Source organism: Brachionichthys hirsutus, chromosome 2 (assembly GCF_040956055.1).
Source record: "Brachionichthys hirsutus isolate HB-005 chromosome 2, CSIRO-AGI_Bhir_v1, whole genome shotgun sequence".
Lineage (NCBI taxonomy): Eukaryota > Metazoa > Chordata > Actinopteri > Lophiiformes > Brachionichthyidae > Brachionichthys > Brachionichthys hirsutus.
The window spans coordinates 9,220,207-9,239,172 of NC_090898.1; the positions used below are offsets into that span (position 1 = coordinate 9,220,207).

At 43.7% G+C, this 18,966-nt stretch overlaps 2 protein-coding genes across 2 annotated transcripts; both read right to left on the minus strand.

The window, feature by feature from the left end:
- Window positions 1–3,601: 3,601 nt before the first annotated feature.
- On the minus strand, window positions 3,602–6,482 carry asb8 (ankyrin repeat and SOCS box containing 8). The gene is made up of 3 exons (XM_068749374.1): window positions 6,354–6,482; window positions 6,166–6,270; window positions 3,602–5,790 (listed from the first exon to the last, which is right to left on the minus strand). Exons 1-3 carry the CDS (start codon window positions 6,480–6,482, stop codon window positions 5,155–5,157), a joined length of 870 nt encoding a protein of 289 aa, XP_068605475.1. The 3' UTR covers window positions 3,602–5,154.
- A 1,469-nt stretch (window positions 6,483–7,951) lies between these two features.
- larp4aa (La ribonucleoprotein 4Aa) lies at window positions 7,952–17,845 on the minus strand. Its single transcript, XM_068743455.1, has 16 exons — window positions 17,721–17,845; window positions 16,364–16,475; window positions 15,893–16,051; window positions 15,013–15,097; window positions 14,449–14,585; window positions 14,264–14,367; window positions 14,050–14,160; window positions 13,917–13,970; window positions 13,606–13,815; window positions 13,326–13,429; window positions 11,512–11,733; window positions 11,355–11,409; window positions 11,096–11,254; window positions 10,870–11,009; window positions 10,566–10,776; window positions 7,952–10,356 (listed from the first exon to the last, which is right to left on the minus strand). The coding sequence occupies exons 1-16, from the start codon at window positions 17,835–17,837 to the stop codon at window positions 9,967–9,969; spliced, it is 2,370 nt and encodes a 789-aa protein (XP_068599556.1). The 5' UTR covers window positions 17,838–17,845; the 3' UTR covers window positions 7,952–9,966.
- Between the last annotated feature and the right edge of the window lie 1,121 nt (window positions 17,846–18,966).

Consider the following 18,966-nt stretch of genomic DNA (forward strand, 5'->3'; position numbering starts at 1 on the left):
AAATCCGATAACGATGTCTGCACAACTGACAGGGCAATGCAGTATAATGCAGGGCAGAGCGAGGGCAGCATCGTAAAGTTAAATCAGAAACACTGTGTCCACTTCATCTGCAGGCAGCTTCCTCTTTAAGCTGATGCTCTACAGCGCTGATTAGAATCAATATTTAAATAAGTAGCACGCTGAGCTCAGCGAAAGGTACCGATATATATACTAATACACACGTTACCCTTAAAGTTATTCATCACGTGTGTAATGTTTAAGATTAAGCACATAATATTTACACTCCATTAAAAAAAATCTAATCTCTATACACTGTATAATCTCTATACACTATACACTATATAATCTCTACACACTATACACTGTATAATCTCTATAACACTGACTCAGCCAAGCCTAAGTGCTGTGAAGTTTAACTCAGGTATTTGGTGTCATTGGTACCTGATGTTATTATAGGGTTACTGTGTTCACTGTGTAAACGTTGTGAATGTTGTAAACGTTATGTGTGCTTTTTAATTGGACCATTGTGTCTGCAAATAAAGATTTGATTGATTGATCGATTGATCTATAATTTCTCTGGGTGGGTGGATTTGTAATCTGGTACTTTTATAACTCCATGTGATGGAATCAGGTACATCTCTGCCAGAAACGTGACCTACATTTCACACGGAAGGTGTTGACGTGCGTAGAGATGCGAAACCTGGAGCGTCCAATAGCGCAGAAGGCAAATATCATTATTACTTCACACGCTGGCTCGTCGTGCAAACCGAGATTATCATTTCAGTTTATCCCGCAGCCAAACATCTTTTTCCGGGGCATCCACGCATGCAAGAGGGGACACTTTCACACGAACACTCCGCAGCCAGGTAAACTTCAGACCTCCTCTTCCAGACGACAGGAATCAGGCTGAAAAAGTTCCTCTTTTTTTTTTTTTTTTTTGAAGCGACGTTCAAGCCAGGCTTAGCCCTGCCTTTTCCCGTAACAAGACCGCCTCGCTCCCTTCAGCAATTGGCTATAAGCGCGTCAGTCAGCAGCCTCTGATCCACGCGGAGCTCCGGGTCCCGTCAATAACGCCGCTAGTCGAATCTTATTGGATAAAACCCCCCCAAAAGTCAACTTTATGTATCCCACGAAAAGAAAAAAAAAACACACTAATAGCTAGCTCGCGTGGCTAAGCGTTAACAACAGGCCGAATTCGCACTTAAATGGAGTAATAACAGCACCGCTGCCAGTTCCAGCGACCACAGGGAACTCACACCGACACTAGCTTCATCATATCCGGCGTGAACTTGAGTGTTTTGCGAGCCGGACGCACGGTCCGATCGGCAGGAGCGCCGGAGCGCTAGCAGGTTACCTGGCTAGCGGACTGACACTCCGGCGGGTCCCGAATGGAACAGTTGCAGCCGCGATAACAGTTTTGACAATTGTACAGACGCGCAGTTTGGAGACCATCAAACGCTGAAAAGCGGCGCGCCGATCGTTAGTTTGTCGTAGATAAGCGTTGCCGACATATCTATGGTCAATTTAAAACGTATTAAAAGTGTTTACAAACTCACCCTTGCGCCCCCTTCTCACTGGCACCCCTCTCCTCTCCTCTCTTGGAATTTGACACGCCCCTTGACGTCGAAACGTCGCGAGATTTCAGGTTCAAAAATGTCATTTCAGTGAGGAATGGCCTTTTTGTCAACACTGTGAAACGCGTTATTTTATGTCCATTACGCATTCTCTCTGTCGGATATTTATCTATGGGATAGTTACATTGTTTTTTTTGTTGTTGTTTTTTTCTTCTTAAGACGCTCATTAGAATCCATCCATAGTTTTCAAATTGGCCTAAATGTAATTTGACATGCCGACATGTTATTTTTCATAACAAAATATGCACCTCACGCCTTTGTTTCATTTGTAGTACAAGAAGAAAATTAGAAGCAGCAGAGATCAATATCTGTTTGTAGTGATGAGGTTGCGGTCTGGAACCCACCTGCTTCTATAATTCTTTAATAGCAAATATATATTTTTTTATCTTGAGTATTCTGTTGCATTTCTATTTTTATTATCATTTTGAGGATATTAGTGTTAAAGGCACTGGTTTTCTGATATTCTTGCCTTAGTGCTTCTCCTTAAAAATGGATGTCCAGACCACAAGTAGGAAACAATGGTTCAAAATAGAAATATTGTATGTTTGATTGACATTAAAAAATATGTTATGGCTGCAATATTGTTATATTTGAGTACAATTTCCCTCCAACATTCAAATGACACAGAACCTTTCAATCCAAGGCCATTTTGCAAGCCAACGACTGTGAACTGAACTCAAATACAAGACTACAAAGCCCCCCTGTGGATAATTTCAGAACGAGCTGTGCTTCAAATTCCTTCATGTGACAAAAGAAAAGATATATATAATTAACATTTTAATTTTAAATACAAAAACATATTTTATATTTACAAATACAGGCCTTTCCCGCCAAAATAATAAAATGTCACTGAGTTAAAAAGAAATATAAAATTCCTAATTAGCTGCTTTACATAAGCTTCTCTTGTAGAAATATTTTGACAAAGTATATGAAATTAGATAGAAAGAAGCTAATAGTCCTGACTGTAAATGATGTGGATTCTTATATGTGAGCCCCCCTGGGCCTCTCATTGTAATGATGGTAAGCCAGTTTAATGAGTGCTGTAAAACTGTAATAACACTGGCAATAAGTGATCACAGCTGTATTCATTCCTAATCACTAAAGAGGGGGAAAAAACATTTTTACACTTAAATTATAATGTTGCCTTTTCTTCAGTTTTGCATTTTTATAGATTAAGATGCAGATTTTAAGAGTGGTGTTGTTACTTGATGGATGCCCTGGATTCAAATCCACCCAAGGACTTTTTGGTGTGGCCGATTGGAAACCCCCCCCCCCCCCCCCCATAAGCCTAAGTGTCCTTGAGCAAGATACTGAACCGCAGCTTGCTCCCCTGGTGGAATAAGGACTGCACACTGCTACTCTGAGATAAGTGAAACACATCAAACCCAAATTTCCCAGAGGAACTTTGCCAAACGGGAACAGTAAATAAAGTGTCCCAAGAAGCATTGCCCCCCCAACAACTTGGTATTCAAATTGATTATGACTCACCAGTGATAATAATAAGTAGCTTAGGTTTCTGAGTTTTAGTGCATACATTAGTTTTGTTGCAACTTGCTGGGATACTTAAATAGAATACTGGGATTGCCAATGTTAGTTGCACATTTGACACATTTTAGGGTTTCATAGTCTACACAACAGGGGTATTCCACTTAAATTCCAGGCATCTCTCCTTTCCGGTCAGAGGTCCAAGGCAACCTCTTATTATAATGTAAAATAACACAGAAAATGTCAATTAACAGGATTATATCACCTGTAATTTGATGATTCAATGGGAAAAAAAAGTTAGTTAATAATATAATATTTCATTATGTGAAAAGGCTTATGGTCTGGATGGAAGCCACTCCTGGTTCCGATACAACCCCGAGTCAACAACCGCGGGAAATAATAACTACCAGTACTCGTGCATAAATGATGTCAGATGTTTGAAATTGATGAACAAAAGAAGGAATTCATTCATGGAGTAAAAAGGCATTTACTGTCATTATACTGACAAAGAAAAAAAGCACTTTTGCTGGAGTACACAAAAAACAATCTAAAGATATTTTTAGAATCAGAAGCAAAAAAATACAAATGGTCAGATTTTAGACATATACCATAACAAACATATGCAAGCATATTTACTGAATCTTTCAGGAACAACCCTTAGTAATCATGCCATCTCATTGTGCGACATGCTTAACATTTAACGTGAAATAAATACAAATAAAATTCCTAGACATGTGCTAAAATATTTTGTAGGAAGCACCCATGAAATGAACTTTTTTCAAGTTGAGAGTAAAACATCCAACAAGAATATATTCCTCATTGGAAAATGCAAAAGCACTGTTGCAAAAAAAAAAAAAAGCTGACATATAGAGGTCGACATCAGCAAGGAATAAATATGTTGTGAGCCAATCTGACAAACAAGGGATATTTTACACCTTAGCAAACAAAATGCTGTTCCCATATGATTGGGAAGCCACTGATGGAGACGGCCATTCTCCGGCAAACTAAGCAAAACACCCTCTTTAAGCACAGTTGGACCGCCTACATCATCATTAGACATTAGCCCTCATCCGTGAAGTTATCTCACATTTAATTGTCTTCTTAAATGTATTACCTGCTCATTTCAGCAGGAAAACATGCATGTCAATCCTCAGGTAACAGCCGGGAGTCTTACGGACCTTACTGCAGTTTCAATAGCTCTCTTCCCAGAAAATAAAGGAGCAAAAGAACAAAAATCCTTCTTGAAGAACACCAGTTTGTCTATGTTAATTTGTAAACTCCCAAGCAGACATTCTGAGTTAGTGTTTAATGAATGTGCATTTAAAAAAAAAAAAAAAACACTTTTAGGGTTTAAATTGAGCTTCTCTGCATGTTGCCATTTTCTCTTTCAAATTTTGGGAAACTTTTCAATACAGGTGAGTATCCTATGAAATGCCACAGAGAAAACTCCTATGTGGATTTGAACCTTTGACCACCTTCCTGTGAAGCAACAGAGCTACTCACTTTGCCACTGCCGCCAAGCTTTAAATCTTTTGTAATATTAAATTCAAATTTTGCATACAGAAAATCGACAACATACCTGTTAAAAAAAACTATTAAAATGTGCTTTGTGAACAGACGAATGAGAGTTGAATCAATCCACTCACCCAAGTTGACTTGAGATGGAAACATTGGCAATGCTGACTGATATCAAGCAAGAATGATTGGACATAGCTTGATGCAAGTCAATTCCTACAATGAAGCCCACAAAGCCTGATCTTATACATTTCTTTCTGCACTGCATGCAGCGTAAGTTAAAGAAATATTGTTGTTAGTCAGCCAGGCATTAGCAGGAAATTATAATACGCTAAAACATGCATGGGTGTGATCTTTATCCAATACGCTCCGATCATTTCAAGACGGTGTGATGAATGTAGGTCACCGTCAGATATGATTCTACAATTCAACAGACACTTTCTTGCCATTAAATATTGCGTCATGAGCCGTCTAGTAATCAGTGAGCGAGGTCTGAGCGGCTTCCAGCAGTTTAACCACCTCAGGCTCTCAGCAGGAGATAGCCTTTGATGGTCTCTGGTAAAGGAAGATCTTTAACAGCAGCGGGTAGGAACCGCACTCCAAGACTCTGTCGCACAGCGCAACGCGCCAGCGAGCGAAGCGTCGGCGCCTGAGCCACCATGTCGGTCAGCCTCGCCAACAGCTCGGGATCCTTACTCAACTCCCGGGGAACAGTGCCATCAGCTCGCCGGATCTCGAAACGCCCTGCTGCCCGGCAAAGCAGGTCCAGACACTCCTCCTCTTGCTCAGTGCCGAGGCCTCGGGCCAACAGGGCCAACAGTCGCGATATAGGAGTCTGGCCCTTCAAGTTGGTCACGTGAACCTGGGCTCCGTAGTCTAACAGCACTTTAACACTCTCCAGATTGCCCTTCATTGCTGCCCAACTTAAAGGTGTGTCGTTGTTGTAGTCCCGGGCATTGGGAATGGCCCCGCTCTCCAGCAGGGCTCTCACACACTCTGGGTTATCCTTAAAGGCAGCCCAGTGGAGAGGGGTATCCTTGTTGCCATCCAGGGCATTTGGCTGTGCCCCGTACTCCAACAACAGCTCCACACAGCTCTCATCTTTCTCTGCTGCGTAGTGGAGCGCTGTGCGGTTATATCCATCCAACGCATTGACCTGATGAGGACGTAATGTCATGAGCAATCTTGTGCTTAGAATGTGGCACTTTGGGCCACATCTTAAATGTGCAAAAACGGTTTTCAGAGTTGGATGTCAAACAGCAACGTTTTGAGTGTTTCAGTTTCATGTTTGTTCACTCGATGTCTTTTGCTTTTCTTTACTAAACATACCTGCAGGAAAGAGTCTGAAAAACGTAAGTTGCTGAAACCTGCATTGTTCTACAGAAATAAATCCACTCTTCACGTTAACTGTGATGGAGCAAGCTTCATTTCAATGCCGTGACTGTATGGAGGTTAGTCAGCTAATCTCACATTGTGCGGTAGATGCTCCAGGAAATGGTTCATCGAGTAAGAGTCATCAACAACAACATACCTCTGCCCCTTTCTCCAAAAGGAGCTCCAGACAGTCAGCATCAGCAACCATACAGGCACAGTGCAAGGGTTTAAGTGTGCCATGCATCCGGTTCACATCAGCTCCCTGAGGCAACGAAGAGATAACATCAGCATAACCGATGGCACGAAGAGACAGAATCCATGTGAATGGCCAATGAGCAGGCCTACCTTTCGAATGAGATCCTCCACATTGTCGTGTGGGAAGGAGCGAATGGCTGCAATGGTGCGGATGAGCCGCTCAGACAAGGAATATTTACTTTGAATGCTTTGCATGATGTACCACATAGTAGAGCTCATGGGTAACTGACGATCATGGCACCCGGGCAGGGGGCACACACAGGGGTAACACTGAAACCTTTATGGGGGGGGGGGGTTAAGTTAAAAGTTGTAAGACACAGGCGCTGAGGTTTAAAGACAGATACCGGAACAAAATGAATAAAACACCATAAAAAGGTTTGAGTTGTTTCGCCTCATTAGACTTCAACTTCTAGTTACAGATTATTATGACCAAGTCCTGATTATATGTTTGCTCGTTCAGCAAAAAAAAAGAAAAGCACTGGTCAATATAGGTTTTTGATAAGTAAATTATGTACAGAAATAAGTGTACATCAGATATTGTTTGCTAGTTATCTGAAATATGATCCCAAATGTAATCTGTTGTTTCTAATAAATATAGATCGCCGAGATCTAACTAATAAAACAATACAGCGAGGCAAATATAATCTTTCTAGACTGAAGACAAAACTGACACTGACAGCTAGCAAAAGCTAAATTGGTATGCTGCAGAGCAGAAGCAAACATACGGTCCTCTGATACAAATTAGCTAGCTAGCTAGCTCTACAGCGAGCTAACGTTAGCGTCGCGACGCGAGGAAAAACATCGCCAAAGACGGGCGATTTTCTTTTTTTAATGAGATTTACTCCAAACGCTTGCGAATGCACTCCGAAATCCCATTTACCCACCGCGAATCGCCGGTTGTAATGTGGCAAATGTACCGTTTGTGGTCCACGATCTGAAGGTCTTGACAGGTTATCGCGTTTGGAGTGACATAAACACTGGACGTCATCGCTCAGAGCCACGCCCTCTGGCCTCGCGCCTGTTCGCTATAGGTTCAGCCGAGTTAACCAACCAGGGGTCGCTTCCTCCCGGAACCTCTCACGCTATTTATTTGCTTCGCATTGAGAGTTTTATACCGTTTTCCCAGTCCCTCTGACCTCGCAGAGTTATTCTGCATTCTACATTCCCGTAACAAGAGCGTGCTCTATATACCGAAGACGGACCTGTATATGGCGACACCGCAGGCATGCCATGAATGCGCTCAGCTCACGGCCGTGTTAAGACAGGCTTTCCGAGCACAGACGCTGAGGCTGCCCCCGGTGGCAGTCAGGCCGAACACCAACACTGATTGTGTCTAAAGTCCATTGCAGAGTTGGGCATTTTATTTTTCATTAATGCAGTGAAATGGCTGTTTGTCAGATTAACTTCCAAATTACATTTGAAAATGAGCAAATACATTTTGTTCTTGCAAAGCATCAAGTATCATTTTTTTTGGTCAAACTGCAGATCTGTTAATGGGTGGGTGGACACCTTTTATAATCCAGGGTCTGAATCAGCTTCTCGAACGTATTAAATGTTAAACCACCACATGTCAATGCCAATACGTTGAAATGCAAAACAGTTCAGAGACAATGTTGCAGCAAACACATTTGATGTGCGTATTACACATACAAAAACAAAGGCGCAGAAGGAAATGTGACGCTGAAAAGCCAAATCAAAATAATTTATTTTTGGTGACACATCAAACAGTTTCTAGGATTGTGTCTCAAACACTTGGTTGATCCGATACTATATTTTCCTTGAGCCACCCCCATCCCAAAAATTTACAAAACAAATGAGCCGAATATGGGTAGGGAGGAGATGGGGAAGAAATTCCTGCTATTTGCAAGCCTGTCAACAACAACCACCATATGTTTCTGAAATGATTTCACATTAATCATGAGTAAGATTTGTAAAAACAAGTTAGTGCATTTATATAATTATACTAAACCACTAGCTGCTCACTCAATGAAAGAAAAATAAAAAAGAAAACAGACCCAGTGATTAGTTACTTGTATACTGCATCACTAAATCCAAAGTCAATGCATCAAGTATTTTTTGCTCAGCTGACATCTCCAACAGTATATAAGTGTTGTAATTTTATTTTTCCAATGCGATTTCACGCAACTTTGGGGAAACCAGCCAACCAAGATTGGGAGAAAAGCTTTGTGCATCAGAATTAAAATAAATAAATTTGAAAAGCAATACATGCATCGAGTCAAACTTTTAATTCTAAGTCATCCTGGTCTTCAAAAATTAATAAAAAGAAAAAAAGAAGAGAAAGGAAAGGAAAAAAAAACAAAACGGCAAATTTGCCCTAAAATCAATCTGGAAGATTCCCTCTCTCAATTGAAAACTACAAATACATTCTCCCACATATCTCATGAAGGGCTATCGCCATAAAGCACAGGCATCTACACCTCTACAGCATCCCCAAAATCCAGTTTAACTGGGCCAAGATTCTCCTAGACTACATCATTTAAGCAGGCCTCATGGGGGGAAACAAAAACTCAAATTCAAAACTTTATCCTAGCACACTATGATGGTAGGCAGCTGGCACATAGCATGTGAAAGTGTTTCAATGTTCCTTAGTCCCACGTCTTGGCTGCCCAATCTGAAGCAGCTACCATCCTCAGCTAACAGCACTTCTCAGTCTATTTTTGACACTATGCCACTGTTAATAATTCACAGATATAAGCTTAACCTGGATAACCCCATGATGATGTAGAAAAGCTAAACCTCATCTAAACCATCAAGCCCACTGAACAGTCAAATCTGCCCCCCCGCCCCCAGTCCCATCTTAGGAAACATCAACCAACTAGCCAAGCAAGCATGTAAACAGAGAACCTGACTGATTATCGACATGACAATGTTCTGATTCATGATGTAGAAACCTCAATACAGCTCAGACAGACAAATCCCGAAACTTCGGATGAGGCTAGCAGGTTCAATGCGGCTAACATGCCCAGCGAGCATCCAAATGGGACTCCAAACAAAAGAAATCACACAACCGTGGTGCGTTTTAAACCAATCGCGAACAGGAATCAAGTTACCACCTCTAAAACATATTTCATTAACATCAGAAGACCACTGTCCAGTCTCTGGACAATGACTGAACCGCTGATGTAAAAATCAAAAGTCGTCCATTTCATTAAATCAGCGCAAGAGCACACCGTAGCACTGCAGTGACTATTCCTCACCAATGCCAACAGACTTCAGTCATACTTGCAAACCTAAGCACACGAGAAAAGAAAGAAAGACGTCTCTTTACGTGTTAGTGATATCTTTGTATATGTACATGACATATGCGTGTTCTTTTCATCTTAGTGCATATTGTTCTCGCAGACATCTATTTGTTAAAATAAAAAAAGGCTGAGGGCTGTTTTATCTTCTCACCTCGAGCAGATCGCAAGAGACGTCCTCCATATATATATATATATATAAAAACAATATTTTAAGCACAATGCTAGAGGCCCAAGATTTGTTTTCTTTTCAAAATCACTCATCGAAGTCATCCACGTGTCATGTTGCCCATTAGCCCTGGATATCCTGCTATTACCATTTTGAAAGTCCCCGGGGATAAAGTGGCTAACATAATATTGTTGCTTTTATGTTATTCTTTATATATTTTATGTATGTATATATTCATCCATCTTTTTTTTTTGTGTATATTTATATCAAGTTTTTACTTTGGCGACACTGGCGGGATATTCTGCTCTTTGCCAGTGTGCCTGTGTCCTCCATGCGGGGAGCTGCGGCGAGCTGGGGGCGGGCGCCGCTGGTCCCGGAACTTGAGGCCCCCAGTGCCTCTGGGGCAATTGCTGCGGTAGTAGCCTTGAGAGTCACGTTCGCGTGTTGGCCGGCTCTCCTTGCATTCCCATCCTCCCTCCCTGTCATGACCTTTCTCTTGCTTTTCTACAGGACCACTGCTGGACCCCGGCTCTTCGGCCTTGTTCACACGCAATTCCCGTAACGGTTGGCCTGATGCAGCGCCAGAGGCTGGGGCGGGGGCCACAGGGGGAGGATCCTTGGGCGGCCGCTGGCAAACCTCAGCATAGCTGAGTTTACGGGGCTCCTGCACAGAGAAAAGGAGCGAGAAATTAAAACAAAGAATACAATCTCCTGATACCCGAAGATCTCGATCTTCACACTCGGTAGGGTGGAAGTGCAGAAACATTTAAAGACGGTGACAATTAGAGAACAATCCACCAACTTCCCTAAACATCTCAAACAGCACAGACATACCCAAACGGAAGCGATTATTACCACCAGCCTGACTCTCACCTGTGCAGCAGCGGGGGCAGTTGCTGTGGCAGGCGCTGGCGCGCTGGTCGCCACTATTGTTGAGGTCGCGGCGGGCTGAGTTCTGGCGCTGGGCGTGGACTGTGTGGAGGAGGGTGGGTTGGCGGTTGTTTGGACAGGTGTGCGTGGCGTCACTTTTGGGGCTAAAGCGGCCGGCTCCGCTCGTTCAAACCTTTTCTCCTGGCGATTGACTCTGTCGGAAAAAGGCGTGTCAGAAACTCAGGTTCGGATTTAATTTTTTAAGGCGACTGAATAAATATCCGGATTATGTTGGAAACACTTGTACCCAATGGCTGAGGGTCCGTGTGGTTGTGTAGCAGATCTCACTGGTGCCGGGGTAGGACTTAAAACAGCCGCAGCCTCCTCTGCGACTGGGGCTTGGCCTGGAGCTGGACTCCCACTGGCTTCTTTATTGGTTTGTTCAGTCTACAAAAAGCCAGGAGGAATTCTCATTAGAACTCTCAGTCCCCCCAAACACTTAAAATGTACAAAAAGGTCGAATTCATTTTCACCTTGTCCCTGTACAAACCGCGCACAACATCTGACATTCGGTTTTCCAGCACCGGCTCTCCCTGCGTGCTGACCACGCAGCCGGGCAGAGGAGGGAAATTAGTCGCAGCCAAGTCAAACTTGGGTGGAGAAACCTTTATCTCCGCCAGTGGTACTGGCCGCTGGGAAATGAAATTGAAAAGAGAAAAATCATCATGAAATGTTCCGTCTCTAAATATATTGGAGGGGGGGGGGGGGGGGGGGAATCACCCTCATATTTACCACAGTCCGCTCATCTTCTCGCCTCCGCCGTGTTCCTCTATAGGTTGTGCTCCGTCTGAAAAACAAAAAGGATAGATAATCAATATCGCTCATCAATCACAGCCCTTGCTAAGCAACCGGGCACAAACTTGGACATTTTCAGATCAAATCACTTTACCTTCCACGTCCAGCCATGCCGTCATCGCTGGGCTCCATAGATGAGGAGGAGGTGAGATGCGAGAACGAGGAGCTCAGGTCAGAGGCCGCCTGGAGCGGCGTCGTGGCGGCAGCGGGAGTCGGGGCCTGCGGGCCGCGCAGCCCAGTGAGACTCTCCAAGGGGACAGGAGTTAGAGAAGCTGCGGTCACCTCACCCGTCCTCACCTGGGGCTTCACGTGGTTTCTATTGCACGGGGGGGGGGGTTAAAAGTCAGCAACGTCACCAATAAGTGGAATATACGCCATACTGGTAAACCAGGGTTTCCTGTAGACTTTCTGGTTTATAGAGACTACAAAACGTCGCTTCGCTGTTAATACGAATAATCTATTCTGACTTCTGGGTAATGCTGTAGAGATATCATCTACATAACGAAATCCGTCTGGGCGAAACAGCTACTGTCAAAGCGGGAAAAATTTGCAAGTGATGGTTAAAATTTCAGAAGTGATTATAGTGAAACAAATTAAATGTAAAGGACTTTACATGTTGAATCGTCTGTATAGCCCAATGGAGCTTGCTTTTGTGTATTGATGCAATTACACACAGACAACTGCTCTGCAATCACGGTGTCAAAAGGAGCATTGAATTCTACCCAACTTGACTACAGCTTCTGTAATAGGCATGCTGCTAATTATTTAGGATCCAAGAACCAATATAAAATAAAAAATAAGGGAGGTTGGACTGTTTAAATGATTCCAAAGGAAACACTGGTGGCGCCAGTTTGCTAAAGAATGAATCCAGCATGCTTAGGATAAATGTTAAGACATGCAGAAGAGCATTTGTGCTGATGATTGTTTGAAGCAGTTTAAAACGTCAGCGTTCTCCATGTCTTGAAATCTGCAAACGACCACAAACGCCACGAGAAGCGCAAATGACACCCAGACATTGAGATGCTGTTTGAGTAGCAGCGAAACCCGACATGGACTGAGCTTCTCCATTTGACCCTCAGATCTCATAATCTCAACGCTCATTGGGATGAGAGTGAAGCTACCAACTATGGAAGGGTAGGACGGAGAGAGGGAAAAGGAACAGAAAAAAAGATGAAATGGAGAAAGAGAGAACCAAAGCCAGTTACTCCACTCCCAGGTTTCCCTCTATGCGCACCTCGATATCATCACTGGGTCCGACTGATTCGCCTTCACGAAAGTTTTTAAAGAGCGCAGAGTAAATCTTAACAGCTAGCCAAACTAAAATGCATTAAAAAAATGTTATAAGTTAATACACTGACAAAGAAAGCAGGTCTAGATTAATAGTCAAATGAAAATGATGGCTGATCATGAAAGAGCGCGATTTCAGGGTCGATGGGGTCATTAAAGGTCAGCGGCTACCACCATGTAGACAGCAAGACAACATTTATCAGGATGTCCATCTCCCCTTCAACGCTGATGGACAGAATCATGGCTGTACAAATCTGACAATCAGAAGGCACTGGGCCCCATTATGGATTCAGTCATTTGGCTGCTGCAGTATGGCAAGACATGAGGGTAGCAATGAAGCTTATAGCGCAGTATAACGGTGGTACCTGAAGGCATTTATTACATTCTTTCTTGAATAGAGGGGGACACTATGGGGACAGTAAGAAGACACGGAGTCAACAACAATTCCCTGGTGAAATGGCATCTTTTAACAGACTTAAATCGCTAATTATCTTTGGCATCTTGCAAGCAAAGTGATAAAACTTGCCATTTAGAATATCATTTCACAGAAGATTAAAATACGAGTTACATCAAAATAACTCATTAATAAATGGCATCAAAGGAAGAAGAAATAAGCCTCACCGGTTTCTGTTGAATGGGCGAGCGATATTAAGGGAACTGGAAGCCGTTTTGAAGGGTCCAGCAGAGCCAAAGCCATTCACAAAGCTACTATTGGGAAATGGTGCCTGAGAACGGAAAAATTAAAATTAAAAAGTCAAACACTTCGGCTGCAACTTAAGTAATTGTACAGACTGAATGTGAGCAAACTGAAATGAAAACCACTTTAGCCACGATGTGCCTAAATGTGCAACTAAACAAACACAAATCTTCAAATGTTCCAAACAGAGTCGGAGCATCTCACCAGAGGAGTTTCAAAATATGGCGTGGGCGAAGGCGTCCAGGTGGGAGGCACGATGCCGTAGACTGGGTACTGCTGCTGTGGGTAGACGTGCTGCATGTAGAGCGTAGAGCTGTACTGGGACTGGCTCTGGGACTGCTGCGCGTACAGGCTGCTGTCCATGCTACGGTAGCCATTCTTCGCAAAGAAAGTGTTGATGGCCTTTATCCTGGCCTTTAACACAGGAGAAAGAGCAAAGGGTGAAATAAGTGAAAACCCTAAAAACAAAAACAAAAAAACATAGGCCCATTCATTCGGGTTTTAAACGAACTCACCATAATGGGCTTTCCCTGAAACGTTTTCACTTCCTCTCTCAAATACTTGTACGCCTGGTGGAGAAAAAGACAGTCGTGAGGTGATTAATTGTGCAGGATTCCGACGGAATGAAGAAAATGTCGACTTCGTTACCTGCTGAGCATCGGTGTCAGATTGGAATGTGATGTACCAGTTGTTGTTGTGTGCAAATTCAACACTTATCACCTTCGGACAGTTGTCGTTTTTAAACAGTGACTCCACTTCCTGTGAGTGGCACGCAAAAACAAGTTTGGGAAAACAACTATAATTTCAGTCTTGCGAAGCCATGAAGTCTGAATTGATAAGTGTCTGCACACGCCATCTTCACCTCGACGGGTGTGGTTTCAGGGACCTCCCTCAGGATGATGATGCACCGCTTGTGATTAGGACGGACTTTCTCCCCCTTCTCGTCCACTTGTACCATCGGAGAGGCTGAGGATTCCAAAAGTATTTACGTCTGGACACGCCTTCGTGCAGATCATTTTCAACACGCATTGTAAGTGTAATAGTTACATCTCAACACATCCAGGATGAGGTCCATGTCAGTAGTCAGGACCTTGATGCCGTCCATGCTGGCTATGGTCCAGATAGGGACAAACTGGTCACTGTCCATCTGGGACATCAGGTACAAGTCCTTCGAGAGGTTTTCTCTGAATCACCGAGAACAACTGGAGATTAGACTTCTCGTATTGTGAAATAGGTTCACATCATATTTTCTACAGCAGCGTGCGCGTAGTCTCGTCACGCAGCATTGATCTTGTCATTAGTACTCGACCCTCAGATCTCATAATCTGAACACTCATCGGGACGAGAACAAAGCACTTGACTTTGGAAGAGAGGGTTGGGAAGAGAAAGACAAGGAAACAGAAGAAGTAAAGGAAGAGAACCAAAGTCAGTTACTCTGCTCGATCGTTTCCCTCGATGCATCTCGATCTCATCACTGGGTCCTCACTTTGAAAAAGTCCGGTCAAATGTATTTTCATGAAACCCCTTATCAAGGTATGTGCAGATCTGTAATACATTTGCCCGACCCTTTCAGATTAAAGCCCGACAGCTGTCTGAGTGCTTCGTACGTACCTGGAGAAATAAAACTCCAGCTCTTTCTTCAGGGACTCCCGCAGATTTTCAGAAGAAATCGGCTGTTCTTCAGTTTTGGAATCAGCTGAGGGCCAAAAACAAAACATCAGCAACAAGACCAGTAATGCCGAACACCAATAAGTACTGGGAGGTGTTTAATATACTTTTCTAAATGCCGGTCGAAGAGTTGATGGTTATAATGGAGAACCTCACAGATACAGGCAAAAATGAAATTAAGTACACGACATCAAAGAATGGAAATGGAAGCTCAAGATTGACGACGCACCTTTTTGAAAGACTAATATTTGCTCGGATTGGAGGAATCACTATATTTGACTTGTCTCATGATCTGCCATAAAAAGTAAACATGCACTTTGTGGCCACTTTTAAGAGGCGCACTCGTAAAATAGGAAACTACTGTCCAGCCACGCAACAACCCGTCTTGTGAATGCTGTAATGCATCGTACTCGTTGATACTGGCAGGCATCCAATCAGTCGAACATTTCACGTCCCAAACTCAGGACTGGTCTGAACATTCACGTGGCTTTAAGTCAACACACTGTACTTAAATATGCAAGAACTATTAAAGATATCACTTCCTTTCTCAATTAGCAATAATTCAGCAGAAGCCACATTTGAGTCCGACACCAGCTTACATGAGCGCCATGTTTTTGTTTTCTGTACCTGCAGTTAGCGCGGCTCCAAAGTCTTATAAAAATGACCATGATGGGGATAATAAAGCTAAACGGCAGCGCCGCATGGAGATCCAGACTATAATGTTATTTTTGATCCAAACGTCATCGGGTAACAGAAATTGATAAATCCTTAGTCGTGCTCCTGATTAGTCTGTAGAGCCGGCGTGTGATGCGAGGTGACCGACCTTGGCTCCCTGTGGTGGACTCAGCAGGGGAAAATCCCACGTCTGGAGGGTCCACCCCATTTACTGCTATCTCAGCTGTCGCTGTGGAGCTGCTGTCGTCCAGGGCTGTGAATCCCACAGTGTACTGCTTAAAGCCAGCAGACGACGTCTCAGAGTAACCTGCAGACAAGGTGAAGAGTTTCCTTCAGGACAAATGGATCATTTCCCGGGCTGTACCCACGTCTCTATTCTGATTGTCCTCATTATGTGGGCAACAATGTCTAATCCAGGTCTAATGAAGTCAGACGGATACATAATTGATGAAAGGAGAATAACAACTTGGTTGACAGGTGTAGTCTTGGAAAGAAAATGTGCCAATCTGTTATCAGTAGATGTGAATGGAAATCAACAGCTCTCCAATATCATTTTTCTACTATTTAAAACTATGATAGGACTTCAAATGAGTATCTGATGTGTGTCTCTCACCCTCACTGATGTCTGAGGGGGGCCAATGTGGGCTGCTGGAAACAGCCTCGCTGGAGGCCACAGGCATCTCCTGCCACACCTTGGCATTTGGGTTCAAACCAACGCCCTTAGACGTGACCTTCAAAGCAGCAACAGCAAGAAGAGGCCAGGTAAGATTAAACAGGGGCGACACTTTGGTTTATTAACCAAGCCCAATACGCTCAGTCACAGTTCCCATGCAGCGTCTTTACACAGGTGCAATTTAATAATTTGTCTTCAAACAGATCTGACAGCGACGTGCTCCGCCTGTAATGAAGGCCTGCACGGAGCTTGGCATCATTTAAAACTCGTCCCTGGTCTACCCCCCCCACCCAATGGTTTATTTTATCCCATCCAACTATCGGCACTCAAATACTTAAACACACATCGAGTTACTTTGCAAACAAATTTAAGCAAGCGCCTTCACTTCATTAAATATACCTAGTGGCTGGTTTTTGGGGAAATTTATCACCATCACAGCAGAAATTAAGGAAAAGACAATAACTTGACCTAATGCGGTAGTGGACTTGGAAATCAGAACAAAAAAACAACAACCTCACAACTGGAAGGCAGTAACTTTCAGAATAGCAGGGTCACCTGTAAACCTTTTGGACACTGACAGTAAAATGTGTCACGTCCAGAGCCCAATGAAAGCCTGCAACCTTCAAAATTAAGTTGCTAAGATAAAAGATTAGGCGTGATGTGAACCCGCAGGGGATCTGTAACAAACTACCAAATTCTGGCATGCAGTGAATTTGAACCAAAAGCAGCTCCAGCCTTTGTCAAAAGTGGGAAACCCACTGCTCTAACTTTAAAACCTAGCAACTCTGAAAATTGAATTTTTTTTTCCTTCTAAAAATCGCGTGTCACCATACTGGAAGGCGACATTTCATTGATAAAATAAACTAATCACAAGAGAACAGCTGCAGGATCTCAATCTACCTCCCCCCGCCTCTCCAGACTATTCTGCATGCGGCCCGAGCTGAACTTCTGCGTGGTTGCGAGAGGAGCCTGAACATTTGTGTGTTGAGCAACTGAAGCGCAGCGACAACGTATGCTAGTGTTACAGGCCAAAGAACACCAGCTGACCGGGCTGCGCACCGCAGGCCAGCCGGGTATCTGCAACGCATGTCACCGAGCTAGCCAAATTAGCTTAGGTGAGGTTAACAAATGAAAGATAATTCTTCGGTCAAACATCGAGGCAGTACTAACTTTTAAATTGAAAACACAAGTAGTATCTATGTGATCTAAATATGGCGTATTGTGTTAATAAGTAATCAAAGGAGCTGCAGTCGTTTAGCTAGCGAGCTAGCTAGCTTGCTAGCTGAAAGCAGGCCTCACTCACCATGCCGTCCGACCCTCCCTCGCGCCCCAGCAGAGCCTCGTCCTTCTCAGCGGTCTCCGGTCCGGGATCAGCCTCCTCCTGCAGCAGCGGCGGCTCTCCGCTCTGGTCTGAACTCATCGGCCGCGCCTGACTCACCTCGACCCCGTCGCGTTCTCCCAGCCCCCCGACTGCCACCACCCCTCTCTGAAGTAGCGGCGGAGTTCAGTAGTCGGTCTGCTTCTCTCCCGTCTGACTGGATTGGCCAGCTGCACACTGAAACTAGCGTGCTAGCCAGCTAGCTAGCCGGCGTGCTACAGACCGATGCTAACGACCTAGCGTGCTATGAATCAACGAAACCCGCTTATTCAAGCTAGCTCAGTGAATCGTGCTCGCAAGCCAAGGCTAATAGATTTAAGCGATGCTACACCACAGTCCTGGCTGGCGTTTCACCGAATATCACGCTTGTACATCGGGTTCGTGAAGCGCATTCCTTGCCGGGCGACCGGAGCGGACACTGGGGACACGCAGCCTTCTTCAGCTCAGGCACACAGTCCACCGACGTCCCGGCTGCCACTGCGAGTTCTCGGTGACCTCTGCGAGAACTTCCTGTTCCGGAACATAAATATTTTGCGCGTAATGGCGACTTCAAATGTGGATGCATTGACGAGTGCCTCTGTTGAACTGAATTCTGCTTATTAAACAGTTTTCGTCATTGTATTTAAAATGTATTGTGTATAAGCTACTTGTACACCATTTCTTTTACAAACAGAAGTATTTTTCTTTGTGCGCTCTATAATACAGTCTACATGTTTTACTCTTCTCCGTTAATTTGACATGTGTACTGTATACATATATATATATATATATTTAAATCAGCAATCAATCACAGTTAATGCCCATGAGGGATGATAGTGATGACCAGCAGAGGATTAATTAATAGTCAGAGACATATCTCGGTGTAAAGAGGAGAGCACTGATCTAATTACCTGTTGGCCAACAGTGAGATGCAATCAGGAGCAGCTGATAAGACATTGAGAACATTCAAGATGATCAAAAAGATTGTCAAAGGTAGAGCAGCTCTATTCCACTGATAAATAGTTGCACCGTATCTAAATTACCTCATGTGACACTTGAAAGATGCTTTTGCTTTCTGAAGGAGGAACCTTCCTTCTTAAATCAGACCTCAGCGAGTTCCTTTATTAGTTTCAAAGAGAGAAGCTCATAGATGAACTCTGTATTTTACAGTTTGTAGCTAGATCAGTGCAGC